This window comes from Cariama cristata, unplaced genomic scaffold (genome assembly GCF_000690535.1).
Source record: "Cariama cristata isolate BGI_N322 unplaced genomic scaffold, ASM69053v1 scaffold5433, whole genome shotgun sequence".
Classification (NCBI taxonomy): Eukaryota; Metazoa; Chordata; class Aves; order Cariamiformes; family Cariamidae; genus Cariama; species Cariama cristata.
Window position 1 is genome coordinate 1 of NW_009607677.1, and position 26,503 is coordinate 26,503.

The 26,503-nt window shown below is 36.6% G+C and overlaps 1 protein-coding gene across 2 annotated transcripts in view; it reads left to right on the forward strand.

Moving 5' to 3' along the window:
- Positions 1–3,977: 3,977 nt before the first annotated feature.
- The window catches only part of ARFIP1 (ADP-ribosylation factor interacting protein 1), a 36,753-nt gene continuing 14,227 nt past the window's right edge, over positions 3,978–26,503 (forward strand). The window contains exons 1-5 of one of the 2 annotated variants that reach the window (XM_009696808.1): positions 3,978–4,060; positions 8,758–8,859; positions 17,426–17,540; positions 20,236–20,331; positions 21,789–21,898. In XM_009696808.1, coding sequence (XP_009695110.1) covers positions 3,983–4,060; positions 8,758–8,859; positions 17,426–17,540; positions 20,236–20,331; positions 21,789–21,898 — 501 coding nt within the window. In that variant the 5' untranslated portion in view covers positions 3,978–3,982. Of the gene's footprint in view, positions 4,061–8,757; positions 8,860–17,425; positions 17,541–20,235; positions 20,332–21,788; positions 21,899–26,503 lie in introns of those variants that run through there. The other variant, XM_009696809.1, reaches the window with a different exon arrangement.

Below are 26,503 nucleotides of genomic sequence, written 5' to 3' on the forward strand. Positions count from 1 at the left end.
GGTGGGCAGCCGGAGAGGGCGGTCAGAGCCTGAGCTTGGTAGAAGGTGAGTTTCACGAGAGAGAAAGGGAACCGGTTTGTTGGTGGAGGAAGAGAACTCTAGATGCTGCATAAATCTCATGCCCCTGGGACTTACTCCACGCCCTGGCAATTATTGTTTTAAGTGTTCCAATTTGTCTTTTGCAGCTGGCTTATGATTCTTAAAACATGGGAACACTGTGGTGGTGTGTGACAAGCAGGTGTTGCATCCAGTATTGTTTACAAACTAGAAGCAATTCTTCTAATGCTGCTTATAGTACATCTCTGATCTATCATTTTTAACTGAACCCTCCTCATAACCTTTTGTCTTACGACCCCTGAACTGGGTGTAGTTTCCATGTCTAATGTGTCCTTTTTATACTTGGTGGAACTGGTAACGAGGAGTTAGCACTTGCAGTCAGTGGCTTTGTTATCTAAGTGTTGATTCTCTAGAAAAGATAACGGAAGGGTTCTTTTGCAAGGCTGGAGAAGGATGTCATTTGATCAGTGCAACTCCAAAACTAAACGGCTGTCTGAATCATATATGTGTTTATATATTTATGTATGTACACATACACAGTAAGTAATACAAAAGAATGTTAGATTGGAAAAATTGGAAGCTGAGACAGTATCTTGATCAGCTGCTTCTTTCTGTTTTGGTGGAAGCTGAAGCGATAATGGGAGTCCATGCCTTAGCTAATCTGGAGACAAGCAGAGCATTAAAGAGCTTAGGGGCAGGCTGACCTAGAGTAGGGAGTGTGGAAGTTAGTGGCAGCCCTGTTCTCCAGTTCTTATCTCCATCGCGTCTTGTAACTTTCAAGCATTATTAGGTCTTGCAAGTGGAGCAGCCAGGGAATTCAAGAGCCTAAAGAGGAAACTATGGTGTGATTGCAGCAGATAGTGTTTAATACAGTTCTTTAAATCCTTTTTAAAAAGCAATTGATCTTGACAAGAATTAGTGATGGTGTTCTTAGTTAGAAATTGAAATTAAGAAAATAAGCATTAAATCATCTTTTTCTGCTCTGTTACACAAACTTTTATTGCTTATCTATGCAGTGGAGCAGTAAGATGACAATAAAATTGTGTGATAAACTCTATTTGGACAGAAGATGTCTTGCTTTTACCTTATGGGCAATTAACTTAGAAGAAAAACTTAAGTGAAGGAGCCAGTCCATCCTGCTTAGAAATGCAGATGTAATTGTTGAGAATTCCATGGTTCTTATTTCTGAGACTGTAAGTCATTTACTTAAGTAATGTAACTATGTTAAGAATAAACCCCTTACTTACGAATTTATTGTTGATGATGTTTGATTCATATTTGCATGAATAAGCAAATATGAGTTTGCCTTTTTTATGAAAAGTTCATCAGTGTGCTCTTATAACCACTAATTATATTTGGTTAAATGTGTCTGAAGTCTTCATCCTAGAGGAAGCTGTTTTGCTTTGCTTTTTACTTTGCCACTTGAAGAAATGATATATAAATCCCCAGCACTTAAAAATTTTGTGGTTTTATTTATGGTAAGCAGAACTTAAAATGACTGAGGTTGTAATCTGACATGCATTTAAGGTGGCTTTGCCATGAGGGGAAGATTCTCAGTCTATTCTGTCTTGCTTCTCCTACTCTGGTGCAGTATTTGTGTAGATAGGTAGAATTGGTCTAGTGGGGGGATAAACAATGAAAATCCAGAGGGGCAGGAGTGATGAGGGCAGGATTTTGTGCTTAAATTCATGTCAGAATATGGATCAGGTGTATTTTTTCCAAGTAGAGCATCTCTGAGTTGTTGTAATTGCAGCTGATGGTAATGAACATCCTGGTGCACTGAACGGTCACCTAACATGTTCTAAAGTTGTGGCTGCGTTAGTGAGAAAATAACTGATAATGCAGAATTCATACTGTACTGAAGATTAGCAAGCTTTTATAAAGAAGGGCCCTTTCTCTGACACCCGCAAGAGAAAATTGGGAACTATGGAAATGCAAAAGTCTATATGCATTTCTGTAATGGAACCTCAAATGTAAGTAATGTATATATGTAGATGCCATGTTTGCCACAATTTCACATGAATGTCTTAACTTCTGAATCTTTATAAATGTGTGAAAGTTTTCATCCTTACGTCCAGCATTTGATGTTTATATCCCCATTTTTTTTTTGCTATAGGAGCAGTCATCAGGGAATTCTGTAGTTAAACTAGAATGTGCAGTTAAACTTTTTACAAAAGCAACATTTAATCTACAGTTTTCACCTTCTCATGTTTTTAAGTTGCTCAGTGTGATCCTGCAGAGCTGTGTTGAAAGTGTTGATACTGCTTGGAGGAAAAGAATACTATGCAAAAAAATTGGTGGAGAGGAGGTTGTAACACAAGTGGTGTATTTATTTGGACTTTAAAAAATGAATTGTTTGTCTTTACCCAGTGTGTTCTACGTGGGTTTGTGAGATGGTTCATGCCCCTGGATTAAGTTATTAAGAGTTCTTAAGGCTATCAAGAAAATACTTTTGCTGCTTATAGCATTTAATAGTTTTAGACAGTGTTACCGTGGTATGTGAGTTTGTACGTGAGGTACAGACATAACTGCAGGATCACTAACGTGGTCAAACTGAGGTACAGATTGCCTTAACCAAGACTGCACTGCAAGATGAATTTAGCTTCTTGTTTAACCAGCAAGCAAAGAAATCGTACTTACTCTTCTAGTCCATGATGGAAATTTTTAATTTACTCAGAAATAATCTGTTAAGCATGGATGTTGTTTTCAACCACAAGCAGAGTTTGGACAGGACTGTGTGGGAAAACAGCACCTCTGCTGTACAGTCTTTCATATTCAAAAGAGTTACAGAAAATTAAGAAAGATATAAAGAAGTAATACTTCTTTCTTAATCGGTTCAAAAGGAATTTTGTGTTGGTTGGAGAAAAATTCAACTTCATCCAGTGATAGTCCTAAATGAATTGTTTTTCTGGAGGAAATCTCTTTACATATTTGGTTTCTCAAAGTAATAGATTGTCCAGTGTAATGTGATCTGGATGATCTAGGTGATTCAGTTTCTCAGCCTTTGCATCCTTATTTTATTTCCCTTGTCGTGCAAGCTGCTTACCTTATTAATTATTTGCTTTAATTAAAATGTTTTAAAGCTTAGGAAATTGAAATACAGTAAAAATATAAATAGTGATCTCTTTATAATTTTTCTTAATCTGGTATGTGGCTGAACATGCATAAAATGGTGCAAGACTTAATGAACTGAAGTCACGTGTGATTATACTCAATATGGACAGACTCTGTTTAATTTTTAATGATTGGTTGTCTCCTCCTGTCAAACAGCTGAATGAATTGAAGTGTCACCTGTAGTTACCACCTATTTGAAATCAAATTTAGATAACTAATAAGCTTAAATAAGAAAATTATGTAACTTGTCTTTAATGATCACTATACTCATAGAGCTGATTTCTTGCATGTGTGTTTAATGTTATCGACTTTCTTTGCCTCTGCAGGTGACATTTTTGGGGCAATAAAATGAAAGGGATTCTGTTTCTAGTTAGGCGTAACAGACTGAACAGCTTACTAGGTTCCAGTGGCTTAGCATCAATATAAACTTGCAATGTTTGGATAAGTCCCATGTCTTAACAAAACTGTGATCTTTGCAATGGTAAGATACAGTCAGTGTATTGTTGCAGGTGACAGTAAATATGAGCTGCAGAACCTTGTTTGACTTCCTGGGTTTTACGTTACAAGCTTAGCCATCTGTGCGGGGAAGGTTGCTTTGCAATGGAAGCTTATACTAGACTGTATTCCTAGTCTTGGTTAGATTTTGGAGAGCTAAAGACCTGGTCGCCATCAAAAGCGGGAGGTTTCTCTTTGCTTTAGCAGAACTTGTAAAAGAAATGTTTTCTGAAAGCCTATTTTTGTTTCTGTAAGGTGCAACATCCATCTCCTTTCACATCAATTAATGCATGCCAAACCTATTTTATTTTCAGGTATGTCAGAACACAGCAATGAATCTACAACACTCGGTGAATCTCATCCAGCTGCAGAAGAGGTCCAGTCTGACTCTGAGGTGATTGGGTGATAGTTATATTTGTGTAAAATCAACCAATCCCAGCAACAGTTTCAGACTGCCAAAACTTCTGATGTACATAGCATAGTGAAGTTAGTATGGGGATATGAGTTCATGCACACTATCGTGAATGGGTGGGGTTGGTTTGGGGACACTATTAAGAACAATCCAATTAATTCATAACAAAGGATTACTTCAACCAGTAGTCTGTTGCTGTGCTGTGGTATTTGTTTTGTAAGTTCAATAGATCTAGGCGTGGTAGAGTCTGAACTGTGTAAGTACTGCAGGAAGAAAGGGCTGGTATTTAAAGGGCAGCGATCTTTGTGTAACCTCACTCTAACAAGGCATTTTGTCTGCTGCTGGAGTTGTGAATCTTTTTTTTCTTGGGAGCAAATACAGCTTGTACCTTCCTTGTGGAGAAGTCCGTGACTTCTTAAAATTATGAACAAATTTCTAGGGTTCCCAATAATATTTAGCCAGTCAGATGTGTTTGGAAGGCTATACCAGAATGTGAAGAGTGTTTCCCTGACTGTTCTAGAGTAAGAATGAAAAAAAGCGATGCTGACTTTATCACTATTAGAGTTTCAGTGCCAGTGGATTGTTTTTAAACTTTTTATAAAAATGGAATAGTGATGCCACAGATATTTAGCATATCTCCAAATCTAATATTTGTAAACAGAGGTGTGCAAAGAAAACAGTGATGAAGTTACTGAAGGACAAATCTATTTTTTTCTGACTAAAATGTCCAGCTGAAACTTCATGATTTTCTGTAGTGCTTATGTCATTCATGCCTAATACATCAATACAAATTTAGGAACTTCTTTAGGTTTACTTTAGGCTCTTCCTAAATAAGATAAATGTTCTTCTGAGGACTCACTTTCTTTACATACTTAGTTTAAATCAACTGTAGGCTACACTTGCCAAAGGGATGCTTAATTCAGCAATCATACTCACTGTTTCAACAGAAATACTGTTGTGATTTAATTTTCTCTTAGGTCAGTAAGCTTGCCATGATTATGTGAGATTGCAGGCACATGCATCCAGAGGTAAAGAGAAATCGCTGCTAGTTTTGGCAGTAGCCTACAGTTAGAGTAAGTATTTTGAGATGCTGCACTGCTGAAGTAAGTTGATGCTGTGACAGGGAGCACTCCTTCATTCTCAGTAGTTTCTTACTGCATTATTGCCTCCTCTGTTCATAGACACAAGTGTTGGAGCTGTGTGGTGGCCTGTTTTGGAGAACCGATTTTAATGGAAAAATTACCCATCCCCTTTTTGGGCATAGGTCACCTTCTATTAACCTGCAGTGTTTCCACAGTCTTGTTTGCTGTACAAATACGTTGTTCTGGCCCAGGGAAGAGGTTGAGGAATAGGGAAAGCTGATGGGGCGAAGAGTTAGGGGTAAAGGGCAGAAGAAAGGGCAAGGACTTGTTGTTCTTGGCAGCAGTGCTAGCTTAGACTGTTGACTAAAATGCAGGCGATGATTTCTTCTTATGGCTGAGCCAAATTAGCAGTTTATCCTACTTCCCTTCTTCAGCTGCTCATTTCATATCTTTGGTGCTTGTCTGACCTCATTGCAAACTGATTCAGCTCACTGAAACTTTGGAAACTAACTCTGTGAAAAAGTCTGTTGCCAGGTTAGCGAGTTGAGTGTGTTTACTATGCAGTCAGGTGAGTGGTTGGGAGATGGGACGCTGTGGCTCACAGTAGGGACTGCAGAAGCAGAGTGGAGAAACGTCCTCCTTTCAGCAATAGAAAATGGTGGTTTAGTTCAGATGTAACATGAAATTGAAGTTAGCAAGTAATTTTTTGCTTTCTCTGAACTTGATACATAGGTTTGACTCAAGTAGGAATGCCAAAAAAAATGTGAATTGCTTCTAGGTTGTCTTAGATTTCAAAAGAGAAGCTGATGAATATCTGTTTTCTAATGTATGTGTTTACTAGAGACATGTATGTGTATGTATGAGTGTGTATATCTATGAATAAATGCATAAACACCTATCAGTTTACAATATTAGCAAAATTATTTGAGATTCTTGATGAAAAGCACCAAAGCCAAGTATTTGTTTTGCCTTTAATTAAATTTGCAGTTGCAGTTTTGTTTGTGATCCCTGCCAAACGAAGTGTATCCCCTGCCAGTACAGGACTTCCCCTTGACACTGTTTTCTGACAATTTGCAGGAAGAAGACCAAAAATAGCTATGTTAGCCTGTGCTACCATTTCAGTGTTGTGCAGGTAGCTGTGACAGGCCAAGCGTTTTGAAAAACACCTCACTTTGCTGTGTCAAGTAGAAGTATAACTCCTAGCAGTCTTGGAGTTTAAGCGGACGTGAGATTCAGAGCAAGCTTAAGATGCTTGAGCTATTGGATAGATTTCCTAAAATAAAATCTAATATGGCAGGTAACTAGAACATTTGATCTAATGGTGGTGTATAACAGCTCCCTGTGAGGAGCAGGCAGTTGGACTCAGTGATCCTTATGGGTCCCTTCCAGCTCGAGTTATTCAGTATTCTGTGAAATGAAACAAATTACTCTTTTAAAAGTACTCATAAAATAAATACAGACCTTTTGATGTGCTTCAATATTTTTGTTTATGTAAAGGCTCTGAGTTTTGAGTTTGTTTTGCTGTATGAAGAATGACCCCAAAAAAGCTGTTCTGTGTTCTGGTTGTGGGTGAAGACTGGACTATATGGAGAATTTCGTATGCTAGGCCAACGTGAATATATGACATGTGAGCTATTCCAGTGCTGAAAGAAGGCAATTACTGGATCCTAAATGAGAGGGATTGATTGATGGGGTAAGTTAGTGTGTTATAAAGTCACTTTTTCTTGAAGTTATAGCACACTGACTTTTTCTTTAATGATTTGAAATCTGTTCTCTGTGTATTTAGAATTTTTTCAAAAGCTATGCCTAAATGTTTAGCTTCTCATTTTAGGGAAGTGTTTTATAAAGCACTAGTTTTGAAAGAGTTGCTTTCAATTAAGTTAGTTGTAGAGGAATTCTTGATCCTCAAAAGGGGAGAAAATGTATCACCTCAAATGGTATTTCATGGGCATGCACGGACTGTAGTTCATATGTATTGTTCTTAGTGACTTGTCCTTGACCTTTTTCTTTCTCTTCTCTGTATGGGTAGAAGGCAGCATTTCCTCAGAACTCGATGGACTTCTGGTGGTGGGTTATGCTGCTAATTGAAGAAGCTTATTACACTTTCAGAAATGTGAATCAGATTTTGTAGATACCAAATAAAGTTTGAGTAGTGAGCTCTGCTTCAAAAGACCAACAGAGGTAAAATGTCAGTAGTTTACGGTCTTTGGAGGAAGCTATGGTAGCATAGCTTTGAAAGCGATCTGGAGTTACAGGAGCATGTTTATTGCAGCCCACAGACAGTGACTACTTGGGGGGGGGCGGGGGAAAGCTTGGGAGGCCTCAAAGCTTACTAATGTAAATGAAGTGGTGCTAGGTAAAAGTGGGGGAAATATTAGCAGTGGGGTATGACAGAAGATGTTACCAATTGAGAATGATGCGGATGATCCTGAGCAAGTACCAGTAACATCTTTGTGTTATATGAATATCCTGTAAAAGCTACATGTGGTTGGAGAAGCTGCTGGTACTCCAGCCTGATCTCAGACAGGGCTTCTTCCTGGCCCTTTGTCTGAAAAGAGCTGGTTCAGTTTGATTTAGGAGTTTTAAGGGAAGAAAGCCCCTATCCTCAAGTACCCGTTGATGGTATACCATGTCTTCCTGGTCTTGCACAGGTGCACAGGCTGGTTTGAAGACTTTAGACAACTTTTATGTAAGTAATTGAACAAAAACTGCTTCAGTTGTGTGTTGATTTTTCTACTGTTTACACTTTAGTTGACTAATGAAGCTGTCTTGCAGAGTTAGGGGTAGCTTTTTGAGAGGGCTGAAATTTTCAGTTTCTCTTAGTTTTGGAGAGTGGTAGGGTGCCATTCCCTCTTCAGGTGCTTGTAAATGGTGTGCCTTTCTTCTGGGAATGTCTCTTCTAGGTTATACCTTAGGTCGTTCTTGAAAGCAGTGGTTTCACAGCTGCTGCTACTGTTTGTAACACAGCTGCATTTTGAAAGTAACTTTGTTGAATTGCATTGGTGCTCTTAAGTTCTCGTTTCTGCATTTCACTTTAGATTTACTGTTGACTGAATAGAGTTGCATACCAACAGTTTAGCCAGAAGGTGGCGCTATATTATGATAAAATAAGAAGCAAGTTAAAGTATTTTAAAGTTTGGAATCATTACTTTTCTTTTTGTAACATGATTAAACTCATTGCACTTCTTTAATATTTCTTGCTTATCATTAGCTAGTACAATTTTTTCTTTAGCCGAGGTCACCTTTTTTTTTATAGTTTGAGATACATAAACTACTTGAGGTATCAAGTGTGCGTCGAAAGTATTTGTTGGGCCTCACTTGTGTCTGACACGCCCCAGCCCCTGTATCAATGGGTTAAATTTTAGAGTTTCTTTTCTTAGAAGTAATTTAAAGTTTCAAGACCTGTATGAGCTGTGCTACCATATGAATGTGATTTGGGTATGTGGTTAAATGAATGTATGCGGACCTAGTATATCGGCGTATTATTAATAGGAGCTTGAAATAAAATCAACCGTTAGGGAACACATAGATATTTTCATATAGATCATTCATTGGAAATCTAAGACAAATGCTAACCTGTTTCTCCTTATACTATAGGAAGGTGCAATGGCTCAAGAGTCTCCCAAAAATTCAGCAGCAGAAATTCCTGTGACTAGCAATGGACAGCTGGAAGATTCTCACGAGCACAGCTTTAACAGGGTAAGAATTTTCTTTGCTGTCTAACGAGGTATCATTATGAGAAATGCTAAAGTTACAATGCAATGCATGGCAGACTTCACTTAATGTAGTTTTCCAGAGCTTTAATGGAAAAACTCCTTTGAAGCTCATAAATTATTGTTAAAGTTGACATGATGCAATGTGATTGCACATTGCAATAACCTTTTTTGTTTAAAAGGCTTGTTAGTACTGGCAAATATTTCTGAACATGAAATAGTGTAAAGAATTCGGTGCTTTGTAGTGCACAATCGAGTCTGTATGCTGCAACCTTCTTCATCTCTGATCCTTGAGGATACTGACTTTTAATCCAACAATTTTATTCATAAAACAGGGCAACAAGCATTTTTAAAATCTGCAACTTAACAGGTCCTGTGAATTCAGGCTACCAAATCCTAAATTTTTTATGAAGAAGTATCAAATTGTTCGAGGCAAGCTACTCCTAAGGGGTATTAAGTTTGGAGGTAATGTGCCTAAAAGTAAAGAAATAGTCACATTCTGATTTGAACCTGTGAGCAGGGGAGAAGTAACCTTTCTTGTGTTGAAACAGAAACATTACTACTGTATTGCTGTATGCTATATAGATGAGATGTATCAGAATCCATCTTATTTGTTGTATGTTGAAAAAAGTTAGGCTTTTGTAATCCTCTGTATGCCATTTTGAGTTCTTTCCCTTAACCTTGGTCCCTTGCGCTCGGCGGGCCAGCAGAGGGCGCTGTGAGCTGGCGTGTGCCGGTGGGGGGTGGTTTGGCGGGCCGCTGTCCTTTCCCGTCGCGGCTGGGAGCGGGAAGGCGGTTAACAGTCCGCGTTGGCTGGGTGGCTGCCGAGACGTGGGTTTTAAGGAAATCTCTAAGCTTTAGCAGTCGCATGCAGACTTGCAGTGCAGGATTATTTCGAAAAGAAATACTGAGCTGAAATTCAACATTTTATTCTGTCCTACTAAAATGCTGATTAGACAGAGGAACCTTCCTAAGTTTAAAAACAAATTACATATCCATCCTGAATATTGGTAGAATAAGTATCTGCCTAATTTTGTCTTCTGGTTTTAGCTTTGATGGAAAAACTCCTTCAAAGCTGATAAATTATTGTTAAAGTTGACTAAAAAAATGAAGCGGATACTGCATGTTGCAATAACTTTTTTGTATGAAAGGTGTATTAGTAGTGGCAAATTTTTTCTGAATGTTAAATAGTGTAAAGTATTGGGTGCTCTGTAATGCACAATCAAGTGTATACAATTCTATTAATTGGTTCTAAGCCTTGAATACTGATTTTTAATCTAGCAATTTTATTCATAAAACAGGAAAACAAGTATTTAAATATCTATATTAAAAGCATAGTTTTAAACATTTATTCATTATATTATCATTATAAATAAAAATGTTATTTAAATATGTAAAAATATGTATTTAAAAATAAAATACATCCTGAAAACAACATCTGAAACCAGTTGACTAGGATTGAGCTGCAAACTACTATGAGATCGTTTGACTATGACTGCAAGGTAGACTTACTATCTCTAAACCAGATGGCCTTGATGCTGCAGCAACTTGACTGCTGTCTCAGTTATCTTTTCCGTACGTAGTAATTGCTTCTTCAGTGTAGTGCATCCAATACTTATTTATTAGAGTAAATGGAACTTGTGCTCTTGTTGACTGGGTTGGAGCCCTTCTTCAGTCAAAATATAATCACCGTTTTCTATGGAAAGTTGCTTGTCTATGACCACGTATAAAAGTTGAAGATAGGTTCTTGCTGGCATGCTAATTATTTTGCTGGGTTGGAGTCAACTATATTTCGAAACTTCCCCTTCCAGAAAAATGGGTCAAATATTTGGTCAAGTTGCAGAAAATTTATACTATGCAAGCATAGTTGAGTTTGCTGCTATAATTATTTTAACAATGCCTATTCTGAGATCAGTGAAGATGAAGTGCACTTCAATTATTTTTTTGAACTCTCTTCTACAAGTTAGCACCTGCGTGTGTGACCTAAACTCAGAATATGTGATAATCAGGGCTTCTTATAAGCAAAACTAAGAAAACAAACTTTTTGAAATTAACATCTAGATCTGTTTACTAATCTGTTAGTCTTAAATTCCAGTATTTAGCTTCTATTCATCTTGCTTTGTGGTTATTATTCTAATGCTTAATGATACGCTTTCTCTCTTTTTCCTTGCCAGGTAATTTTTAGTTTTAACCTAAAGCAATATGCATTGTACTACAAAATTTCTGTGCCAAGTTTTCAGGGGTCTTTTTTTCCTATCGACTTATGGAAATGACAAGCCAAGTACTAATTTTTAGGAGATTGCTTAAGAAAGGGGCAAGAAACCATTACTACTCTAAGCTGTACTGTTACTACAGTGCTTGGTAAGAGGATGTGACCACAGCAGAGTTCAGAGCACTCAAACTCCAATATACTGATTTCAATTACACCTTCTTTGGAAGCTAGGGAACAAGGTTATTTTAGTTTCATGTTTTCTTATTTTTATGATCATGGAGCCATTCATCTAGATGTTGTACAATTCAGATATAAATAATAAAACATCATTTATCCTGTATTTTTTTCCTTGATCTTCTAACACTATTTTGCAACAAACACTTGAACAGCTTTGATTGTATGTTTTTGATAAACTGAGTAAAGAGGTAGTTGTACAATGTTTTCTTCAAGGTTCTTTAATTACAAAACTAAACTTTCCTCTAGACTTGTGTTCTATTTAGCACTTCCATCAGACCTCATCCATAAACTGCTCAGGCATGGAAATGCACATTTGTTTTCCACCAAATGCAGTATTTTCATGTACTCAAGCATGAGAAATATTTTCATTTTGCAAGGCAATGCAGTGCAAATGTATTTACCTGGAAGTGACAACTAGGATTGTTCCTTCTTTGAAGAAAAATGCCATTAGTTTTGCAGAATATCAGACAGCACAGGTTGTCATAATGTAAGTTCAGAAGGAAACATATTAGTTCCAGTCTTGTGGGAATGTGATATAGCACTACTTGGTGCATCTTCTTGGTTCCTTATGTTTAAGAAAAAGAATCAAATGCATGTTTATAAAGTAACTTAAATAGGAGTTTGCCTACTATAGAGTCTCATTCAGAAATATGCTGCTACATTCTAATTTTGTCTTCTTTGTAATAATAAGAGATGCCTGTGGAATTTTGACGAGTTTTGTCCTGCCCATATGATGGATGGAAGCTTTTTTTAACTAAAAAAGGCTGTAGCTTCAGTCGTCGTTGGATGAAATGTCTAATGTCCTTTCATTATGAAAAAGCTTCACCCGGTGTTTTTCAGCTCTCCAGGCTCTGTTGGAACTCACTTAAGCTTTAAAAAATTGGTGTATAGAACCATTTGCGGATGTCTTAACAACAGAGGACTTCAGCATTTCCTAATCAAACATGTTTTTCTTAGTACTTTGTACAAGACAACTCAATATACAAAGAAGTCTTGCTGTTAACATACAAAAAAGTTTTGCTGGTTTATATTCCTCACTAGTTGATTTCACTTATCTCTGGCTTCTAGAAGACAGTTTTCTTCCCATGCTGCTATAATTTATGTGATTAGAACAGTGGTGTTTCAATGTCATTGCGAGGATTGGTAGCTGGGAAGGAGTGAGGAAGTATATTATTCCTAATTCAGTAACATGCTATGTAGCGTGAAAGCTGCATAGAAATAAATTAAATTAATCAAAAAAGCTGTTTGGTCTGCTTGTGAAGGTATTCGGGCAGCTGTAAGCTATTTGTTATGTTTAAACTGTTGTACACAATCTGTATGAAGTTCTTATCAGTCTGAGTCTCTGAGATTGTTCCAATTGTTTCCTTTCATTTTCGGTATGTATTCTCCTCTCCTGGCTCTTTTTGTACTCTTGTGGGGACAAAACTGTTATTAAATGTGTATATAATACCAGTAATAAACTTTAGGCTGCAAAAGATAAATTAACTTTGTTGTGAGTCTTCAATTTATCTTATTAGAATTACGAAGTAAGGTCTGGGATCTGATGAATATGAGTGCATGTGTTTACTATCTTGTTCTGTATTTTTATTGCCAGACTGCATGAATAGATAAGGTCAATTCTCTTTTGTCTTTTGCCCTCTGGAAAAAATGCCAACCTTGTCACCCACATTCTACCTGAAACATCTGAGTTCACCTCTTGGGTTTTGCTATGTTGACTGGCATAAATCAGCCTACATTAATTAAAATCTAATTGAAATATGTTTCTGTGTGTCAGTTCTAGAAAACTGTTTTTAGGAGATGAAACAAAAAAGACCAGTCTTTCTTTTTATTGACAAGTGGTCTGCTTCATACAGTCTTAAAAAACAAAAATATGAACGTTAATGATGAGGGTAGGAGGGAAACTAATTTAAAACTGGATTGTACTATGATATTAGGCAAGTCAAAAGGGATGTGGTAGAAGAAAGGGTCTCCTGAGTGAAGAGCAATGTACTGGAGAATAGAAGAAATATGTCAGTCCATGCTGTTTGCCCCTTCAGCACAGGTTAAAGCCTTCAGCTCTCCTCCCATTTGTTTTTATGCTTGAATTTATATTGATGTGAGAATCAAGTGGCTTAATTCGTGGAAAATAGGAGCTGAGTGTATATATAGGGCAAAGAGAAGAAGAAAACGCTGAATGTGTACAAGGACCTCCACTTGCACATTAATTAGGATAAGAAGTTAGAGTTTAGAGTTGGAAGAAGTCAGAGCCAGTTATCTTACTGGATAGATGTTACGTCTATCTATGTAACATTTTGCATCATGGGACTTCTAGTCTTTAAAACTTTAAACTGTGACCTTTACAATAAGATGTGTTGCAAATTTTTCCTGTAGGCAACTTGAGTAGTTTTATGTAAAATGTCATTCATTGTTAAAAAATAAATGGGCATATGATTGTTCCCAGTTTAGTTGCTCTAGTTTTAAGGAACTCCTTGAACTAGTTAGTGATATGGGGGGTTTTTTTAAATACCTTTATTCAAGGTAGTAAAGGCAAATAAAGCCATATTTGTTAAACTTCTGTTGGTACTAAGCAAAAGATAGTCCATTATTACTGTATGACTAAGAATTGACATAACTAAGGAATTAATACAATGTTGTTTGCTTACTTGCTCCTTGGGTTCCACCAAGTTAGTAAGGTTCTACCAAGGTTCTGCTGGGTGAGTGGGTTTCTACTGGGTGCCGACTAGGTTGGTTTCTACTGGTGGAGAAACAACAGAGTTTTGGTATCTTTCAGCTCTTCATTTTAGATTATTATGGATAGCATGGATGGGAAGTATATTTTTGGAAATAGTCTTGTAATTCAGCCAACATTCCTTCATGAACATGCATTGTGAGCAAATTCTTTGCTGTGTCTACTTTCTCAACAGGATTTTATGTCAACAATTCATACTTGTTCATCTAGATTATCTGTATAATAAACTGATGAATATCCCTGTTAGTCATGTAAATAAGGCTAACCTTAATAAAATATGTTTAGTTTAATATGGTGATTTGAACTAATTAAAATGGGATTTTAACGAAGGCTTAAAGTGGTTTAAATGCTCTCTACAATATAGGTTTGCACTGCCTTGACTAGACCCAATTAAACTAGTGCAGGTGTTCTGTGTAGCTATATTTCATGCTTTTGCTTCTTTGAGCTTTTAACATGCTAAATGGCTGAGAATGGGGTAGGTGATCCAACCTCTTGACTTCTTGGGAACCTTCTGAGTTGTAGGGTTTTCATAGCTCTAGCTCTGGGTCTCAGCAAAGTTACAATATTAAAATACTTCTGCTAGTTGATAATTGCATAAACATGCAATGGTTTTCAGTCTCATACATTTCAAAATTATGAATGAAGCTTGCTTTTGTGTGTGTGATGGTGATCCCTTAACAGATTTGTGGCTCTGAAATGTATCAACAAATTTTGATGAATTCTAAAGACATTATTTCCCTTTTACGAAGAACAGGGGTATTGAAAGCAGATCTTCTGATCATTAAAATCTTCCTCTTATCTAGAAGAGCAGCAATACATAGTCAAAATGTAATCACCTTACTGTAGTAGGGGAAGCTGTCCTTGCTTCCTGTGTTGTAACAGCAAACCTACATTTGGTAGGAACAAAAAAGAAAACTATTTAGGTTACCTTCTTACCACTGTAAAATCTCCTTAAGTACTGTCATACCTTCTCTTAAACATGAAGTTTTGTGCTTTCTTACTCTAAAGCTCTACATTACCCTTCTTTGTAAATTATTGAGGGGATAAATTGCTTTGCCAGAAATATTACAGATTTTGGGGTAGTGTTTTTGTTTATCTACACTTGTGTAAAAACAAACAAAAAATCCCACAACAGACAAGCATGATCAGTTGCAAGAATGACACCTTAAAAATTGAAGTTTACATGTGGAAGTGTGTCTCCACTGAACAGTAACTTGCATGTTTATAAACACGAAGTGGTGTTTTGATGATCACTGACTTTTTGATGACAATTCTGGTCGTGTATAAATCAACAGATGGTAAATCTTTCTTTTAAATTCGTATGTAAGGATATCTTTCTTCAGCACGATATGTTTCAACTGGTTAATATAGGTGTTTAAAAACAGGTTTGAATGCAATTCTTTACAATGAACTTGGCCTTTTTGCCAATGAAAAAATTGTAGATCTCTTTGAACAAATACGTGTTTGTGTAAGTATGCATACATATATAGTTATGTAAAAAAAACCCTGATGTGTATATATACACAATTGTAGATCTTAATAATTTTCATGATCCACATAACAGGTTTTTATTTAAGAGAAGGATGTGTTTTAATATCCTGATTTATTGAACTCTGTAGTTTGTTCAGCTTGTGTATAGCTTCAAATTAGAATTAAGTTAAATGTACAGAAGTAGTACAATTGCTGAAGTTTATATCTAAGCTTTTATCTTTACGAAGCGGATGTTCTACATTTTAACCTTATGTACAGTTGATCACTTAGATTCCTATTATGAACATGCTTAAGCAGGTTAGCTGTCTACATTTGTTTGGCTACAGATTCAGATATTTCTGAAAATATATAATGTGCCAAGGTGCGTTCAGGAAAAAAAATTGATGCCATATCCTTTTTATTAAATCAGTGCATCTTCTCCTCTGCCATCTGGTTATCTTTTTTTCAAGTCTTTCTGCTTTTTCAGCTCCTAGTGATTTGCTGCTTTTTGAGTTAAATGACTGTTAGCTCAAATAAGTTGAAGGAAAGGCTTTCCAGCATACCACCAACTGCGAGTACTTAAATGGAAGAACCAGCGTTAAGTCAGTTGTGAAGTCTGACGTATCCAGTGTTGTGATATGTTTAACTAGTCACATGCAGAACCTGATCTCACAACTATTTGTTGTTCATGGTGTTTATTTTTCCTTTTTTTCTTAATTTTTGGTACAGTGCTTCAGATCCACAAATATAGCATCATCTGTTATTAAATAGCCAGTTCATGTAAGTGAAAGTATGGCTGTAGGAATTGGTTACTCTGATGGCAGTAACATCCTGGGTTTTCGATGCCAACAAGATTTCTGTTCTGCTGGAATTCATATGTTTGTACCTCTTCCTTTTTATTTCCTCCCAGGAGTTTGTCTTAAACTAAAGACAACTAACTAAATCTGTGGGGACGTGATCCAAAGCCACTTCTTCATAATCTGAGCCTCTAGGCAGTAGCGTTCTTATGCACTAGCTTGCTTCTGGTTTGTGGATCAAGCGACTACAGTAATATGTCAAACATGGATTGGATTTTAAAGGTTGTGTTTTCTTTGAAATTAGAAGCATTGCATATATCATAAATAATTACTACACATGTCCAGACACTGACATCTTAAAGCAATATATAGTTTTTCTCTGCGAATTTCACTATTGCTTATCTATACTTTCTCATCTCTTTTGCCTCTGTATGGAAGCAGAGGGGTGCAAAATAGTACCTGTCTCCAGAAACTGATGTTTTTCTGATTTTTTTTTTTTGATGCTTAAATTTTTGTAAGAGTGTTTTACTGTTTCGCTTTCGCTTCCAGAGTAGCTGGAATGTCTCCCATGTCAAATATTAAAAAAGATTTCATGTGCTATTTGTAGAAATTAAGGATGCTCTGAATTTTAAAGATGTTTCTTGCTTAGAGTGAATTTTTTAAAATATTTAACACTATGATAGTTGCTTCCGTGCTTTTTGGTTTGTAAAATGTTGTCTGCTCTTAGTCTTGGATCATTCTGTACCCCTGTCAGTTTTTAACTGGAAACGTTATTAAACTGATACGGTTGGTTGGACCAGCTTCAGACCACACAACGTAATGTTGTGGGCAATATTTTTGGTAACTGCTGCTCTAAGAGATAGCATTGTAGTTGCTCATCAATATAAAAAAAATCTAGAATAAACACACAGGCTATACTTACATTGTTTCTCATTTATTTAATGTTTTATCGGTGCATAGAGGTAGAATGCTGTCACACCAGTGAAGACGTTCCAGGCTAAAGGCAGAATTGCCTGTCTGAGAGCTGCTGAAATTGCATTATAATACTTTTGAGTCACTATTTAAAAGAAGATAGAAGTAACTTTCCATTTTTATTCACATTTCCAAGGACTTGAAATGTTCATTACCAGTTGGACTTGGACTTTCTGAAACCAAAATAACATCTCATGGCTTTGACAGCACCAAAGAGGGAGTCGTTGAGGCAGGACCATTTCCAGGGAAAGGTAACTGCTTTTTTCATCTTTTTTCAATTTAAAATCTTAGGCCATATTTTCTTGTGGTCAGGAATACACTGTTCTGTAGCTGCTTTGAGCATTTTGGTATAAATGTACACATTGAGATGTGCATTAGTGACAACCTGTTTATCTCCTCTGGTAGCTGGGTTGTTAAAATAGACAATATATGCTACATTTCTAGTATCTGTCAAGGGACTAGTGGAAGCTACTTAGTGTTAAATTGGTCTGCATTTGCCAGAAGGGAAGTCCTTGAGTGCCTTGACGTGGTATCCGACTGAAGAATTTACTATTACATTACATCGAAGTTTTCTTTAAATGTTGCAGGTGTTGTTCTGATTTGAAACACAACTGGAGAGTTATTTCTTGAGACATAGTTCACTTACCTGGAGCAGATTAATGAGTGGAATTCTTCTTTGCCTCTGAGACTTGTGTCTCCTTTTTTTGTTATATGTTACTTTAATGTATTGTTGTTAGGAGTGATAATGCTTTGGGTCTCTCTTTCCAGGTACTACCTAATGAAACAGTGTCTGTTCTTGTATTTTCTCAGCACAGAGTTGCAGTTGTTTGTAGCAGAAGGATTTTAGTTAATTACTATTTAATTCAATATGCAGGGTATTAATATATGTTTTAGAGAATATAAGCTAATATAAAACAATGAGAAATACAAAGTGATAAGCAAGCCAGTAATGTCAGTGTTTCCCACCTGTCTAAAAATGTGAAAGCGATATTTTAATGAATTATGTAGCTTTGACAATTTCGGAATTTGAAAGGTTTGAAATGATCTCAAATGAGCAGCTGTGAAAATAAGTCTCTTTGTAGTCGTAGATTTAATTTACATTTTGCTTCATTTCCTGTTTGGTAAAATTCTGTGCTTATGAAAACAGTGATTTACATGCTATACTTTGCATCTATTACAAAGTGAGTGCTGTGGTTTCTCTAAGTCTTTGAAATTAGCAGAACATCTAGCTAAAAACTGGGCAGATGGCAAACTGCTTACCATTCTTGCCTTTTTGTATTCTATTAGCAGGGTAAATATTGCAGCTGTTAAGTGCACTAACCTGTAAGGGAAAAAGTGTCTGAAGTGTTTCAAGCTACACTAATATGTTTGAAATCCAAATGTTATGTAGAAAGTTATGTACGCAAATTATGATCTTTGGACATGTAATTTTTAACGCTTTAGATATCACACTTTTCCTCCAAGGATATTTTCTTCAGATTTTTCCTGATGCTCTAAACAAATCAGAGTGAGAGAAGTGGTAGAAACTAAGACTTCTTATGAAACTATGGAAAATAATTAGAACGATTGCCCTATTTCTAAAAATTCTGTGTTCTGTTTGAGTGTCTTTTTAGGGCTTCACTTTTGAATGCAGAGTAGATGATACTGGAGGGGAAGGGCTTTTAGGATTTGGGGGATGTTGAATGATGAAGCATGCATAAGGCTGCATTAATATTCTGTCATTTGATAAGGATTTTTTTAACTGCTTGTCTTGGCTCGCTTACTGAAGTGATTCAGTCTTTAGGCCTTTAGCAGGATCTTGCAGTCAAACTCTTACACCTGGAAGAATCCAGTTGCAGCTCTTATGCAATGTATTGCTACAGAAGGAGGCAGCAAGTGAGCTATCTTTGTCTCGTCGTCTTTGTGCGGTTGGATCCAAATCACTGGATTCACGTGCCCCATGTTAGCTGCGCTCTGTAATATGTTTAAAAGGCAAAAGCTGATTATTGATTCAGTTACGTTGAGCGATATTTTTGGTATTACTGATAATTAAATTTTGTTGAAACTGCTAAAGTTTAGGTTTGATTTCCTTTCCCCTAACACATGGTCAGCCCTGAAGTATCTCAGAATTTCTCAGCAAAAGCAATAAACCCTCCCTCCCCCCCCCGCCCCAATATGATGTTTACTCATCACTACAGAGAAAATGCTAATTTGTTTGTTCAGTCTTTAAGTGCTGAAAATTTCATAAGAATGCTACTTCACGTTTATGTGATATGAGAGAGTGGCAAAGCTCTGAAAAGTGTAATCCTAAAACAGCTTAGAGAAGATACGTTGTGCAGATCATTTAAAGTTGGGTTTGGTTTTTTTAGAGAGAACAAGCAAGTGCTGTAAAATCTTTCCTTTGGGAAGGAGATTACACCCCTTAACAGCTAATGGCTCGTATGATCTTCAGGATAGCTTATTGCTGTGTGTTTACACAGACTTAAGAGCAGATGTTGATCAAGTATATCTGAAACTGGCCCAGATTTCAGAGCTTACTTCACCCCTCAGTGCTGTGAGTACCATTCAGTGACAGTGCACAGTGAAATCTGCCTAGACCTGAAGAAGAAGGTTTCAGCTGTGGAAGCTGTATGTAACAATCTTTCATGGAATTTTCTGTTGATAGTATATACTTCACTGATGAAGCTGTCAGTTGTATTTTGATTACTCTTACAGAAAAAAAAAGTTTGGCATCATGACCTAGAGACAGATTAAATCATGAAAACTTGGAGTAGTTCACATGAACAGCTGTACCTCTTAAAAAGTATTTCCATCAGAAATTCCAGCAACTCTTCTGTGAATGCTTCTATTTAGTGCGTTGCTGAAGCAAATGTTTCTTTGTTTTGAAGAACCTATCTGTATAAAAGTGCACTTTGCCTTCTAAGGGAAGATGATGGATTTTCACGGTTAAATGTGTCCCCTTTTCAGGTTCCTCAGCATCACCCAAATCATCTGTTATATCTCCTAGCAGTGCAGCAGCTAGCAGACTGGCTGGACAAGGTTGTGATTTAATTATTCCCACAGGTATCAGCACTGAATGGATAACGCCCTTGTCTCTGCCGACACTGTACTAACTCCTCCGTCTCTCTAATAATTTGATTTACTGTTAGTTGGAAATATAACTTCTGGGTTTTTTTGGTGGCTCTCATTTCTGGCTTTTAACAGTTCACAAAGTAACCTGTGCTTTCCTTTCTGTATGCTGCTTTTTGCTGTGCAAAATTAAAAAAATAATTACGAAATAGTAATAATAACAAGCAGTAGCTAAAATGGGAGTAACCAAAATCTTTTATTTAGGTTAAAACTGAAACTTTTGATGTTTTTTGCCAAAATGATCATGTATTCCAGTAGAATAGAGTATGAGGTGGCTATTAGGAATTCACAACACCCAAACTAGGCTTTGCCACTTGCCTCATTTTGTGCCTATGGGCAAATTACTTAACATCATTGTCTGTTTCCTCCTCTATAAAAGGAGAAAACCTATTCAGTTACCTCATAAGGGTGTTGAGAGAATTAATTACATAATGTTTGCACAGCATTTTGGAGACGTAAAGAACATATAGAGCTTGATGCTAAAGGAATATCTTGAGGCATCTATATAGACTTTTTTCCAAACTCTTATTTACATAAATAACCTGGGAAGGCTAAGGTGACTGTAGGCAGCAGTAGGGATTAAAGGCAGGAGTAGTCAAAATTGTACATGAATAAATAACGATGTTGCTTAAAAACTGGTAGTGCTTTTCAGTTCTTACTATTTAGGACACTAGGAAATATTTTTGCAAAATTAAAACATAGAATCCACATGATATCCCATGCTAGCCTGAAAATCCTAAGTATTGGCAATTAATGTGTGGTGATTGGCCCTAGATATTTTAATTTGTTGCTTTAAATCTTTGTTACTGTTTTTATACTGGTGGTTTGTAGAATTAATTATTCCTAATACAATGAGCTAATAAAGCTGAAATAAATAAGTTAAATATTGGCTGAACATATCTTCAGGAAAACTTGACATTCATTGGAAAAGATTAAAAAAATATGTTTTGAAATTTATTAGTTGTACTTTGTGACAACAGTTTTGTATATGCCGATAATTTTCATTTAATGGTCTGCAGGTTGTAAACAGACTTTTAGGTTGGCTAAATCCAAGAGGGTGTCCAACTGTTGGAATTTTAAAGCATAGATTAAGTAATAAACATGTCTCAAAAGCTGCTTTAAAGTTGGTTAGTAAAACTACATGCATTCAGGTAAGCTTTACTCGGCCTGTTACTACGTGAAATACTGAGATATATATACACATTTTATATCAGTTTTAAAATAATTCATTCTTTCTGGAATTAATTTTGAAAATCTGCACATTTCTCTTAAGTTCTTACTGTCACCTTGCTCTGTTCTTGCATGTGCAATTGCACAAATCTTCTATACCTGCTATTAATTATTGAAACAACAAAACCCAAGGCCTTGAAGATTTGCTTTGTCTGACATAGGGGGCAGAGCTCAGCAGAAGAGTGGGCCTGTTGTGTTAGCAGATGAAGTAAAGAATCCGGCAATGGAGAAGTTGGAATTGGTGAGAAAGTGGAGCCTAAATACTTACAAGGTATGCAGACATATATTTTTGTGTGTGTATTCTAGAAATGAGTTTGCTACTAGATCGGACTAAAGCTTTCAAAGTGTTGTACTACCGTATGAAAGTAATCTGTTGTTACAGTGAGCATAAGCAAGAATGCGTAGGGAAGGCTTAGTTTTCTTCCAAGTGTAGCATTCTTTGTACACCTCTTTAAAACCAGGGATTTAAGTGGAAAATCTTTCACAGGTATTATTGATTTAACAAGGTAAAGAATGTCCCATTTGTAATGTCCCCTTCAACACACAGAATGTACGGATTTCAGCACTAACGCTTGTAATTAGATCTCTTTACTATCTTTGAGTTGATGGCTGATAAAATAACATTTTAGCTGATGGGGGAGAAAGTCAGGCCCATCTGCAAGTTCCATACTTGTTAATTGCTGTTCTGATGTTTTTGTTCTGTCTTGGCTGATTGTTTTTTTTTCTTAGTGTTGGAATTGTTACTTCAGTTCATGTGTTTTACTCTTGTATGGTCCTTCTTTGTGATCAGTTGGGATTTGATGAAATTAATAACAAAGAATAAAGAAAATGTGCTTAAAGCACACCAGTTTGCCAGAAGTGACTCTCATTAAAAAGCCATAAGGTAAGGCACGATTGTCAGGAAATACATTACTGTCAGGATTTTTTAAAAGACTAGTTTTGAAAAAAGAGCTTTTTGTTATGCCTGCAACGTAAATGACAGAGGTGTGCACAGGTGGGTCGTGCATCAGTGGGATCTACATCAAACCGTGAAGACATGAAGAATTTGTGGAAAAAACTTCCCTTGTAAAACCCAGGTCTGAATCTCTCTGGTGTTCTTAAGTCCAGATAAGGGCTTCTCACCCAGTGAGGATGGGAAGCAGGGATGGAGACATTCTACTCAGTAGTAAATGCTCATGCTATTCTTTGTGTTAGAATCAGACATTTGCATCTTTTATGTCTAATTAAATGGCTTTCAGAATTTCTACTTTTCCTGTCATGTAAGTTTTGTAGCAACTGCAGAAGTCTGTCACCTACTCCTGGAGCATGCCGTGGTCCAATCAGAATGCATGCTATTCAGCTGAAGCCATTCTTTAAAATTCTGTTTGTTCAATCTTGAGGTTGAATCTGCTATACCACAACTAAATAGGAGAGGACTTGACCTTGTTCTCTCTTTTTGGTGCCTTGATTTAGAAAACAAAACCAAAAAAATCCATATGTCTCAATTGCAGAATGATTGCAAACCCACTTATGTGAAGCAATAGCCAGAGGACTAGTGAAAAATGCTGGGAAAAGCAGTCTGAGATCCTTCTTTAGAACACTATTCTTTGGCATTAGTCTTTTCAAAGTCTGATTTTTTTAGAGTTCTTTTCTTTCTTGGGTTAAACCTCTCCCTCCCTGAAATGCAGAATCCCACCAGTTATGGCAAACAAAGACTAGCACTTTCAGAAAACTAGATTAATCTGTTTTCTTGAAATCTATAAGCTTGAAGTTGTTTCCTAAATATGCCTAAGGAGATAGGTCAGTTATCTTTCTAGACTCCCATACTGACTACTTGTACAACTTTTTTGGAGGAATAGGATTGTTCAGAGAAAGCTTATGAATTCATTCTGAGGGAGCATTACACAAATGTCCATGGAGATACCATATATTTGAAAACACTTTATATGTAGGCTACATACAAAAAGCATATTTAATTTGATTAAGGACAGTATTTTCAGTTTGTGGACATACTGGCTTGCTTTGGTTCCCATTAAAAAGGTCGTGGAAAGAAGTCACCTCCTTATCTTGTAATAGCTAATGATCAGAGGTTAGAAGATGCAGAAATAGAGGGCAGGACTAAATGATTAGTGGAGGGGAGCCAGCAGTTGAACCCCTCTGAGCTGAAATCCACGCTATTCAGTGTACCAGACTTTAATCTGCAAGTGGAGTTAGTGGTGAAACTTGCTGTTAGGAATTTCTTTAGGAATCTGACATGAGGAGTTCCTCTGTCATGGTGTCTGTATCAGGAGCTGTGAAATCTAAATTACTGGATACATTCAGAAGTCATACCCATCTGTGAAAAGATGATTAAGTATGTCTTCATATATTTTTGAGTACCTTGCTTTTTGTCCTATATGCATTTCTGTGAAAGACAATTGCTTTGTTACCTTCCACTTTCATTTCTGTTTCCAGTTGAAAATCACAGGTTAAAGCTGCTGTTCTCTCTAGCCTAACAATGAATTTTCGTAGACTCTATTTAACTTTTTTACTTAATTTGTAACTTGATAAGATTGTTCTGTTGCCTTGCAACTACTGTCCCTCTTCTCTCTCTTCAATCTTATGCTCCCTAGTAATTGGGAGTTAGCATCAAAAGAAGTTGCCCTTCTTTCCATAATCTAGTGGCAAGAGCTTTTTGTGTTCTTTCCCCTTCCCCTGCCTCCTCCCTTGGACAAGAAAGGCGTTTTCAGTTTAGCAAAAAGGTGAGGCATGAGAAAGTTGTGACTCTTCTTGACTTTCAAGTATTCTAATAAAAAGCTTGTCATCTTGTTTTTCATACAACTTCTTAAACTCTGAGGGGAAAAAAAAAAAACAACAAACCGACCTGTGTTTTACAAGCCTCTCTGTAATACTGGGCTACTAGTGGAACATTTATGAGACATGTCCAGTAATGACTCTGTTCATCTTTTGACATATGCAATTTAAAATTTATTTCTCTTAAATGTATTTTGGTGAGGTTTTTTTCTTTGAGAGAGTTGTTTTTCTTAAACTTTGCCTTGTGTGACTTCTTTTTGAGGAGTGTGGTCTTATTCAGGACAGTGTTCTTTATAGATACTCTTTTAGAACAAAGCAAAGTGGCATTAATGTCTGGAATTTTCTCTGCTAGTGAGAATATACAGCTGCTTGTGTGTCTGTACTAGTCTGCTTAGAACCAGAGTAAATCAAAATAGATACACTGCTTACTTTGTTAAACTGAGATGTAGCTAAAGTTGAATACTGAAACTGAACAAGAATAATTGAGAAAGAAGATGCAAAGTCTTTCCGATTACTAGTTTTTCCTCACTTATCACTGCTGGGGTTTTTTGGTGTTTTGCTGTAACTTCTGAAGCAAATACTCCTTGGTTAAAAATAATTCCTTCCTTTGTAATTCATTCTTGCTTCCAAAAATTTGCCTTCCGTGATTCAGATTTTTTCTCTTGCATTTCCATCAGGGAATGTGTGTGTCAGCTTTTTTGGAAAATAGCCAAAATTTATCCATCGGTTGCATAGTTCATATTGAAATGCTTGTTTATGCTCTGACCGCACTCATTGCTAAGCAGTATTTTGCAATTTCTGTTGCAGGCTTTGGTAGTATTCTGTGTTGATATGGTTCGTTATGCTCTCCTACATTTCTGATTCTTGACAGACACATCTCCTAGATTAGCTATGCTCTTTCTTGTTGATTTGAATCTAATGAAGTAGCCCAAATAGTCTGTACCTTCCAATCTAAAGCTTATGAGTTATGACTAACTCATTCTGCTTGATCGTTCTTGAGTCTTTCCTGTCCTTGTCTATTAAATTTAGAAAGGACGTAAAAGTTCTAGCAGGTTAAATGTATATATCCTTTGGACGTAAGTAAAGATTGGATTAAACGGAAGTCCTTGAATTTGGAAATCCAGTGCTGTAATGTATTTGGGCAATGTTATATAAGGTAGGCTTGGGCATTATTTCACCTAACAAAATAGCAGCTTTGCACTTAAGTCCCTTCAGAGTAGTTGTGGCCTTGACTACTATCTTCGTTTCCTTGTAATTCTGTTTCTAGCAGTAATTCTTTGTATGTATAACTTGGTTCTCTCTTCACCTCTTGAGACCACAGATTAACTTCAAGTAACTTACTATTAACAGTAAATAATTCCTGCTTTCTGTAGAGAAATTGTATAGCTTTGCTACACATCTGCTTTGCAAATGCCTTCTCCTGTGTCTCAGTCAAGGGAAACCCCAATGTACATCTTGGGAGGCTGACTGCCAAGTTGGGCTCAAATCTCTGGCAGAGAAGGTGTCACAGAGGAGTGGAGTGTGGTAGCAGCCTGAGTGTCACAGCCGTTGGCTAGGTGGAACTGTCTACAGCCTTGTAGGAGCACATGTCCTGCTCGCTGTGTTAATGAACTGCAAATCTGTTAAGAATTTGACTCGACAGAAAAGAAATACTAAGTCTTTGTAAGACAATCAGCACCATTTATAGATGTGTAAATAACAAGAAATAAATTTTAATAGTTTTTACGTATTTCTCAGTAGGGTTTCCCAGCCAGCTTTAAAAAAACATGCTGAAAACCACCACCTCCTTACCTTCCCCCCTGACCCACCCAAAAAAAAAAAAAAAAATTTGGAAAATGTAACATAGATGATCTGGAATTGGATGGTTCGTAGACAAAGCCCAAAAGATCACTAACTAGATCTTTTTATGCAAAACTAGTAATACTACCATTAACTGACTTCAATGCAGTGGGCTAAATTCCTTCTTTTAACTTAATGAGATTCACCAAACCTAAAGAGAGGTAAGTGTTCTTTTACTTGAGAAACAATTAGTTATGCTCTTGATTTGCTAACTTGAATATTCATCTTAGTAGGAGTTGAGACTTGTCCAACTGTTCTTGCTGAG